We start from the raw sequence: 9957 nt of genomic DNA on the forward strand, positions 1-9957 counted from the left end.
CAAATTATTTGAGATCAAGCTGTAATTAAATCCTCTTTTTTTTTTTTTTTTGAGGTTAAGCTGTCGTATTTACTTTATTTTTTAAGTTTATCTATTTCTTCCATGAGAGAGAGACTAACAGGGTCCTTATGTCACAATCCACCTCTCAGCCAGCCCAAATCAGGGAGGTCCTGGGACGCGAACCCAGGACCTTTTCCTTGTGGGTCCAGTTGTGTTACCATTGTACTATCACCTCTTAAAAAAGGCACAATTCAGCATTTTGTAGTAGATTAAAAATTGTGCAGAGCTGGCACCATGACCTAGTAGTTAAGGGAGCTGGATTGGTAAATTATTGAATACATTTAGTGGTAGTATTTTATTAAGGAGGTTGTACTGCTTTACTTATTTGAAAACTAGTTAGAAAGTGTATGTATTTTCAACATCAAGCTAGTCTCATTTAAAATAGTGCAGTGTCTGTGACTGATCAGTGTAACTAAGTTCAGAAGGCATTTTAATGGCAACTCTTAAATCTGAACAGGAATAAGGGTTTTGGAAAATGAGGCTTTGTGAAGGTTTGTCATTTTAAGGCCAAACTCTTAATAAATAGATTGTGAAAGTTTGGACTCTTAGACTTTAAACAAGCAACCTTGAAAGTACTGATTGGCCCAGAATAGTTTTATGGAAAAACTAATCTGTAACAAAAACTTGACATTTAATTTTTTTAAGAATTATTTAACTTATTTATTTTAATTTGATCAGAGAGGGACAAGAGCGAGAGAGACAGAGAGAGAGAGGGAAAATGAGAGAGCAAACTGCCAGGTTCAGGACTTGAACCGTGGTTGGCCATGTGGGAGTCCAGCACCTTTAACTACCACTCCACCAGCTGGCCCTGGCATTTAATTTTTGAGCAAAGCATATAAGTTTAAAGTGGGGGAGGAGAGGGCTCTGATACTTACAACATCACACATTTTTCTCTCCCTTTTGACACACAGGATGGACAAGCGTCTTTCAAAATTAAATATTCTGTTCTTACAAATGGAATTTGATTTATACCTATTAAATGATTATTAATCATATGCACCTTTTCTTTCTATACTTTGAGTAATTTGATCTGTGAATAGTTGTAACCTTCCACTAGTATTGATTTTGTTTGCTAGGTTTTTGTTTTCTGTTCCTGCATATTTCCATTTTATTTTATTTGGCATATAAAAATTCATAGTGACTTCAAATTCAGAATAGAGAACACATATGTTTACTTTTCCTTCCTTCCAAAATCATATTAAGGAAGAAATATAAAAACAAACCCAGATAAATGAGAAAATCTAAGAGATAAATTGTATTCATTATCAATATGATGACTTTTTGGTTGAATAAAGCAATTGGGATTCAGTTAATGGCAAAACCCAATGAAAATGGCAGCAGGGAGCCATTACACATTTTTGAGTAGAGGAATGATGTCACCCAGCTGATGTTTTAGAATAATGAGTCGTTTTTTTTTTTTTTTTTAATTTGGAATTTTAATAAGCATATAGTACTTAAATTATCAGGAAACAATAAAGGTAAAGGAAAGATGTGGCTAATAACATTGTTTAGCTTGTATTGGAAAATAAGAGAGTAGGACCAGTCAGGTGGTGTGGTGGCTAAGATGGCTGGGTCCTATATGGCCAATTGAGCTGTTGGAGTCCTCAACACAGTGCCTTGAATCTACGCCCCAAATCCCAAAACGAAGGAGAGATGAGAAGGGATTGTGGCATGGTCAACCCCCGGGAGGTTGCCTTTTCAGTCAGTCTCTCTCTGATGAGTACATATGTCCGATAGCAATTTAAAAAAAGAAGGAAAAAAAAAAAGAAAAAAAGAAAGTAGAGAAGAGAAACCAATGAGGAAGTTTATTCAGTATGAACAATATGAGTAAATCACAATCCCTGATGTCTGCTCTTTTGAACCGATAGTATTAAGTAGTATAGTATTTTGTTAGTTAAGGTTCTTTCTGTTGTTAAGTTTTTGGTTTAAGTAGAAAAGAGGGAATTAAGGTCATTGGGATGTTTTGTGAAAGTCCAAGGCAGAAATGTAACTAGACCTAAGAAATGTCTAGAACCAGGAGCTGAATAAAAAAGTTGTAAACCTCTTCTACTGTGTTTCTCAGAGTATTCATTGAATTCTTATTTTTTATTTGTAAACTATTTCATTAGTCTAAGCTAAACTGGGAAAATGACGTTCCTCAGCTCCTATATTCCAGCCACCAGTAGAAAAATGTAGATAGAGAAAGAGAGAGAGTCTTGCTCATGGTTTTGAGATTTCCAAGGATAGGACTGATAGGACTTTGATTTTGTTGTGCTCAAAGATGAACTTTTTAACATTTTATAGCTAGCTGCAGTCAACTGGCCAGGAAAGTATAAATACACTGGGAATTTACTTCTCTTTAGTTAGTTAAGCAAGGTCATTGTAAGCTAGGCAGAAATCCCAAGGGTGTTTGCTATAGTTACTTTGAGTTTTTATCATTGTTTAATTTATTGGTTGAAAGAAGTAGATTATATTAAGTTTAGAGAAGCAATATGAAAATTGTGCAGAAATTTCCCCTAATATGCTACAGAATGTTTTTAAGTTTAACCTTAACAAATCTGGTTATCCATGTTTAGAGTGTGCGGTATATAGATTGAGATAAGACAAGAGTGTTAGGGTCTTGGAAAATGTTCGTTTTTTTTTTTTTTTTTAAAAGTTTGTAATGTGTGCTCGCCAGAAAGAGACAGAAAGCAAGAATCACTCCCGGGGCGCGGGGATGGTGGTGGTGGCCACGCCATAATCCCTTCTCCTGCATTCTCTCAGATCTTGGGCACGCATGCACATGCACCCGACGTGACTTTAAGCCGCCAGGTCCAGTACTCGAACCGCGGTCGACTACATGGGATTCCAGCGACATAGCCATTATGCTAACTACTGGTCCCAATGTTCTGTATCTTGATCTGGGTAGTGATTACAGAGGTTTATGTATGTGAAACTGTCAAGATATGTATACTTGATGTATGTGAGTAATAGTTAAGTTTAAAAAGAAATCTGAGCAAAGTTGACTTCTTTGATTTATCTGCCTGGCCTTGTCAAGTGGATGCCAGTATATCATTGTATTGATAAAACAGTTAAGTTCCCTGTTATTTTTGATGTTCATCTTTCACATAAATTGGGTTTATCAGAAATGAAAACACCACGATGATGATATCACTGCATGTTGTAAAAAATTAATTCTTGGTTTACTTTTTCCCATGGTTTAGGAGCTGTGACTGATGAGAATTGAAGGCCATGGATGAAGATGGACTTGAATTACAACCACAAGAGCCAAACTCTTTTTTTGATGCAACAGGTATAACTTCATGGGTTGTTCTACTTCCTCTCTATCACATTTGGAGGTGGTTATCACAAGGATTAATTGGTAGATTCTTACATAGATCAGTCACACCTACGTATCTTGTTTTCCTGTCAAATCTACAAATATTAAACACATTCTCTTCAAAAATACGTTCCCCTTCAGCCATCTCTCATATTCTTCTCCATTATAGCAGCAATAGCAAAACTTTAATGTTCTCTTCAGTTATTCTCATATTGCCCAGTTGCCCCACTAAATCCTGTTGGTTTTTCCTTTGAAAAGATTCCTTCTTTATACCTCCTTCTCTTCATTCTTTTTTTTTTGAGTGGTTTTTGCTATAGGGCACGTGCACTCTCCAGACAGACAGAGAGAGATAGAAAGTGAGAAATCACCACCTAGGGGGTCTGGCCATGCCACAGTTCCTTCTCCTCCATTCTCTTCTCAGGATCTTGGGCACGCACGCACACGTGCCTGGCGTGAGTTTTAAGCCACCGGGTCCAGGACACAAACTGTGGTCGACTACATGGGACTCCAGCGGCATAGCCATTACGCTAACTGCTGGTCCCTCTTCATTCTACTTTCTACCACATATATAGGCTCTGTCTCCTCATTCTTATTCTGTAATATGTTTGCATCATTTTCCTTACCCTTAGTCTCTTTATGTTGCCCATTGACCAGTATATTCATTGTAAAGTAACACATAAATCATGTCATTTCTCTGTTCTGTATTACCTGGCAGATAAAATATAAACCATATAAACCCAAGGTCTTTCACTTTCTGGTCCTGTCCTACTTTTATAACCTTCTTAACAAGTTCACAAGGTGCCTTCTACTTCAGGAAGATGGAGTACAAAGCGTATAAGGAAAATTGTATCCATGAAGTTTTAAAAATAATATTTACATCTTTGGATTACCCATGGTTTTAATTATATAACATTTTAAAGTGATTACACCTAGTTTTATAATATAAATGGTCTTATATTATACTAGTTAGCTACCCTTATAAATAAAATTTTCATGAATTTTCTGTTGGACTTCAGATTATCATATTGCAGTCTGTTAAAGAAATAGCAATTAATTTTATCAACAATTAAATACTAGTGATTTATAATGTCTAATTTCTATTTATTCTCTAAATCCAGTGTATGTGTATATGTGCACCTATGAGGTTTTTTTTTTTTTAAACAACTGGGAATAGTCTTTTAATTCAAATTTGGTAATTTCAATTTAATAGTGATAAATAGAAAGTTTCTAATTCTTCATTGGAACATTGAGTGTAATTAATGTGTCTGAAAGAGTCTTAAGCTTGTTGGAGAAAAATACAACAGTATATTTCACTTAATCTTGTCATAAGTAAACTTGGGGCATGGGCAGAATTTTAGATTGAAGGACTGTTGCTTTTTGGTCCTGATTGTTAACACTTATGGTATTTGTTTATCTTTGAGCAAGTCACTTAATCTGCCAGGGCCTCCGTTTTCATATGTCATAATAATAATGAAACCTCTCATTACAGTTTTTCAGAACACTTCCCATACATTCCCATTTGATCATCACCACAGTCCTGTGAGGTATGCATGGCAGATACTACTGTCCTCATTTTACTTATGAGGAAACTGAAACTCTGAGGTTAAATGACTTGCCCAAGGTCACAAAACTAATAAGTGTCCAACTCTGCTTTCTGATTTTATAAGCAGTGCTCTTGCCACTAAATGCGTTCATTTGCATGTCTGCAAAATGGGATCATAGTGATCTTTTGTTTGATGATAGTATCATGAATTTGAAAACAAATGAACATCTTACCGTAGAAGTTCTATAGAAATAAAAGTGAGCATACTCTTTTTATTATTTCTATAAATAAAACAATGAACTGACTTTAAAAACTTTCTAAAATTTTAAATGTTTTTAGCAATTTTAAGTATTTTTGGCCTTTGATTATTTTTGTTTCTTGACAGAGCCACGTGTTTCTCTGAGGGCCTGACAGAGACACATAGTCATTTAGTTAGGCATCTGCGTGGACTCATCCTGATCTGAGTCAAAAGCCAGAACATGAATTTACTGAATAGCTTTTTTGGTAAACTTTTATAGAAATTTCTTTGCTTTTCTCTCGCCAAGGTACCCAGATTTATTTTAATTTTTTGGTAAGGATATTGACTTCTATTCCCATTTGTGGCATTCATCCAGAATGAAATTTATTGAGCACTGTACATTGTGAAGCTTGTGATCTTGGTTAAATCATTTAATTTCACTGGGGTTCAATTGATTTAGTCCTTTACCTTCATTCCTTAACTGCAAAATGGACTAGAGTAGGGTTTCCTATATTCAGAGGAACTCCTTTGGGGGTTGGGACCTGGGAGGATGGGAGGAGGCTAGATGGACGTGGTGTACCCTGGTGAATTGGATCAGGCCTTGCACCAGCTACTCTTAGCTTCCACCACCCCAGCACAGCTGCACTATTGTTCATCCTACCTGTCCACAGAATCTCAACCAGTTTTCTTTCCTCAACTATGGCCTTCTCTCCCTGATCCTTTTCATTTATGCCCCAATCTTCTTATGTCCTAGATTTGAAGGATGATTTCTAAATTTCCATAGTCATAGATGGAGGATATTGGTGATATGTTGCACCAGAACAAAGGGGAAATAATATGAAGGGAGAAAGGGAAAAAAATGAAAGGGAAATTAAAGAAATACATGGGTGAGATAGCAAGAAGAGAAAAATAGAAGGAGCTGGAGTTAAGAAGGAAAATAAATTAAAAAACATAATAATGAGGGAAAATGGTATATTTGCCATCTGGAGTTGCATTGTTTAATTTTTAGAATCATCCCTTGAATACCTGTGTATATGAGTTTAATTTTAATGCACCTAGAATTTTACTTTTATGAATACGTTTCTTCTATGACTGCCTCAATTGCTTTGTTCTTCTCGTATTTCTTATAGTAATTGATTTGGGATGAGTATGAAAGTTCTTACATTAAAAATGTCTTTTTAGGGTCATCCAGTGGTGTGGTGGTTAAGGTGGCTGGATCCCACATGGCTGAAGCACTTGCGTGGTTCAGATCTTGGAACTGGGGGCCTGATAAACATGACAGGCCCATTTGTGTCCATGTTCTCCATAAAACAGAAACAAGTCTTAGTTTAATTAAAAAATACATCCTTTATTTTTTTATGCTGTCTTTTTTTTTTTTTTTTTGAGAGGTTTTTGCTATAGGGTGCATGCGCTCGCCAGACAGAGACAGACAGAAAGCGAGAAATCACCCCCCAGGGGGTATGGCCACACTGCAATCCCTTCTCTGTTCTCCTCTTGGGATCTTGGGCACTCACGCACACGTGCCCGGCGTGAGTTTAAGCCACCGGGTTTGGGACTCGAACCGCGGTCAACTACGTGGGAGTCCAGCGACATAGCCATTACACTAACTGCTGGTCCCTCTTTATGCTGTCTTAATGTTTGAGAAAATTCAGGAGCTTAGTCTGTGTTCCTGATAAAAATTAAATAACACTTTCATTAATTGAAGTAATTATGCATGCCTATCTGAAATTTGTCATTTTTTATTTTTCTTTAAGGAGCTGATGCTACACATATGGATGGTGATCAAATTGTTGTGGAAGTACAAGAAACTGTTTTTGTCTCTAATGTTGTGGATTCAGACATAACTGTGCATAACTTTGTTCCTGATGACCCAGATTCAGTTGTAATCCAAGATGTTATTGAGGACGTTGTTATAGAAGATGTTCAGTGCCCCGATATCATGGAGGAAGCTGATGTGTCCGAAACCGTCATCATTCCTGAGCAAGTGCTGGACTCAGATGTAACTGAAGAAGTTTCTTTAGCACATTGCACAGTCCCAGATGATGTTTTAGCTTCTGACATTACATCAGCCTCAATGTCTATGCCAGAGCATGTCTTGACAAGTGAGTCTATACATGTGTCTGATGTTGGACATGTTGAACATGTGGTTCATGATAGTGTAGTAGAAGCAGAAATCGTCACGGATCCTCTGAGCACTGATGTAGTTTCAGAAGAAGTATTGGTAGAAGACTGTGCCTCTGAAGCAGTCATAGATGCCAATGGGATCCCTGTGGACCAGCAAGATGATGACAAAGGCAACTGTGAGGACTACCTTATGATCTCCTGTAAGTGTCGGGGTACGGTGATTGTCAAGGTGTTTTTGAAGGCTGCCTTTCAAAACTAACTTAAATCAGAGTAAAATTTTCTTGACTTAATTGTCTATAAAATTCAAGTCAAGCTCACAGACCTGTGAGTTGGAGCCTATAAGATAACTCAAAATTAAGAAAAATGAAATGATGCAGAGTAAAGAGTTGTTTCTATATAAGTACACAACAGGAAGATGAAAATTATTCAGTTTAGAAAGACAAAGGCTGAAAGGAATAGAACTGAACTTTGGGAAATCATGAGTGATGTGATTAGGCTATAACCAGCCTTTATTAGAATTAGGAACATGTTTGAAAACCAAAAGGAGTTCGACTTGGAAAAAAATATATAAATGTACTACTTACATTCTTGTATATGGAAGCATAGTACTGCTTATGTACTACTTATGTACTTTCTCTACTTACATAATATGTAAATACTATTTATATAACAGACAGTATGGAAAAGAGTTTTGGGATAGTACTAAAACATGGTTCCAAAACAAAATTTCAAACATGATGGATTTATATTAGGTTATTGAAGAAAAGTAAGATGTTTTGGAACATACCTTAGTGTCCGGGAGGACAGCTGTGTCTTCTTAACGTTTTTCTTGGTTTCAGAGAAAAAAAATTCAAGGCTGGCTAGTTTTAACCCAGTAAGGAAATTCTCAAAACTTCGGGATCTGGGAACCAGCAGTTAGCGTAATGGCTATGTTGCTGGACTCCCATGTAGTCCACCGTGGTTCGCGTCCCGGACCCGGTGGCTTGGAACTCACGCCGGGCACGTGTGCGTGCGTGCCCAAGATCCTGAGAGGAGAATGGAGGAGAAGGGATTGCGGCGTGACCATCCTCACTGGGGGGTGATTTCTTGCTTTCTGTCTCTATGTCTCTCTTTGTCTGTCTGGCGAGCGCACGCGCCCTATAGTGAAAACCTCTCTCCCTCTCCAAAAAAAAAAAAAACTTCGGGATCTAAACTTCAAATAAATAAAGCCTCACAAGCTCTCAAAATTTATAGTGCTGGGTCCAGCAGTTAGTGTAATGGCTATGTTGCTGGACTCCCACGTAGTCAACTGTGGTTCTCGTCCTGGACCTGGTGGCTTAAAACTCACGCCAGGTGCATGTGCGTGCGTGCCCAAGATCCTGAGAGGAGAATGGAGGAGAAGGGATTGCGGCGTGGCCATTCCCCCTGGGGGGTGATTTCTCCCTTTCTGTCTCTCTCTCTCTGTCTGTCTGTCTGGCGAGTGCACGCGCCCTATAGCGAAAACCTCTCAAAACAAAAATTTATAGTGTTTGCTTTCTCTGAATATCTGTTTTCATACAAGAATTTAGCATAACACATTGGAGTTCACCAGCATCTTAGGAAGTACCTTTTAAAAGTTCTTTATTTTTTGAGAAAAATCAAATAATGTTTTGTGTACAGAGAAAGAAAATGCTTTCATTCAGCACATATTTTGTGTCAGAGAGTGCTGTAGGTAGTCCAGATACAGACTAAGACCATTGTTTCTAGAGAGCTTACTGTCTGCTGTAGGCAAGAAAGGTCTCAGTGTGATGCAGAGTTGTGACTAAATTGCTGTGGAGACAGGATAGAGCCACTGACCTTTTAACTGAAAGATAAGTTCTGTTTTTAAATTAAAATTTTTTTTTATTGCCAGAAGATATATGTGCTTACCAGAGAGGAAGGTGGGAGAGAGAAAGCACTCCTTAACGAGGTGTGGTCACACTGCAGTTTTTTTTCTTCCATTTCTGTCAGTATTTTGGGCATGCACACACATGCTGGAGCTGGGACTCAAACAGTGGCTGGCCATGTGAGATCTGGCTTTCTGATCTGGCTTTCTGTGCATAGTGTTTAACTGTTGTGGTATGGGACCAGCCTGAGTTCTGGCCTAGAAGAAGAAGAACGGGAGTAGGAGGAAGATATTCTAGGCAAATAGTATAATATGTAAAAAGGATTCTGATCTTTGCTAAGAATGATGGGCACTTCAGGATGCATGTCTGTGCTCTTCTGGTTTAATTCCTTAGAACAAATTTCTAGACAGAATTGCTGGACCAAAGGTTATACATATTTACTGTTTTGATTATATCGTCTTAGTATTTTTTCTTCTCTCTTTTTTTTAAAATTATATATTTAATTTTACTTATTATTATTTTTAATTTGCTATAAGGTACATGTACTCACCAGAGAAAGAGAGAGAATGTGAGAAAGCAAGCTGCCAGGTCCAGGACTAAAACGGCAATTGGCCATGTGGGAGTCCAGCTCCTTAACCACCTCGCCACCTGCTAGCCCCTCTTTTTTTCTTTTCTTTTCTTTTTTTTTTTAGAGATTTTTGGTATAGGGCGTGTGTGCTTGCTGGAGAGACAGAAAAACAGAAAGTGAGAAATCACCCCCTCAGGGGGGAGGGCCATGCCACAATCCCTTCTCCTCCATTCTCCTCTCGGGATCTTGGGCACGCATGCACACGTGCCCTGCGTGAGTTTT

The 9957-nt window shown here is 37.8% G+C and overlaps 1 protein-coding gene across 3 annotated transcripts in view; it reads left to right on the forward strand.

Annotated features, from left to right (window-relative positions):
- Positions 1-9957, forward strand: part of LOC102485889 (zinc finger X-chromosomal protein) — a gene marked incomplete at its 3' end in the record, with an annotated part of 62641 nt that overhangs the window by 18483 nt on the left and 34201 nt on the right. For 2 of the 3 annotated variants that reach the window (XM_027767746.1, XM_014583691.2), the window contains 2 exon segments: positions 3243-3331; positions 6894-7463. In XM_027767746.1, coding sequence (XP_027623547.1) covers positions 3271-3331; positions 6894-7463 — 631 coding nt within the window. 3 annotated transcript variants of the gene reach the window in all.

This window comes from Tupaia chinensis, unplaced genomic scaffold (assembly GCF_000334495.1).
Source record: "Tupaia chinensis unplaced genomic scaffold, TupChi_1.0 Scaffold144569_1, whole genome shotgun sequence".
Lineage (NCBI taxonomy): Eukaryota > Metazoa > Chordata > Mammalia > Scandentia > Tupaiidae > Tupaia > Tupaia belangeri.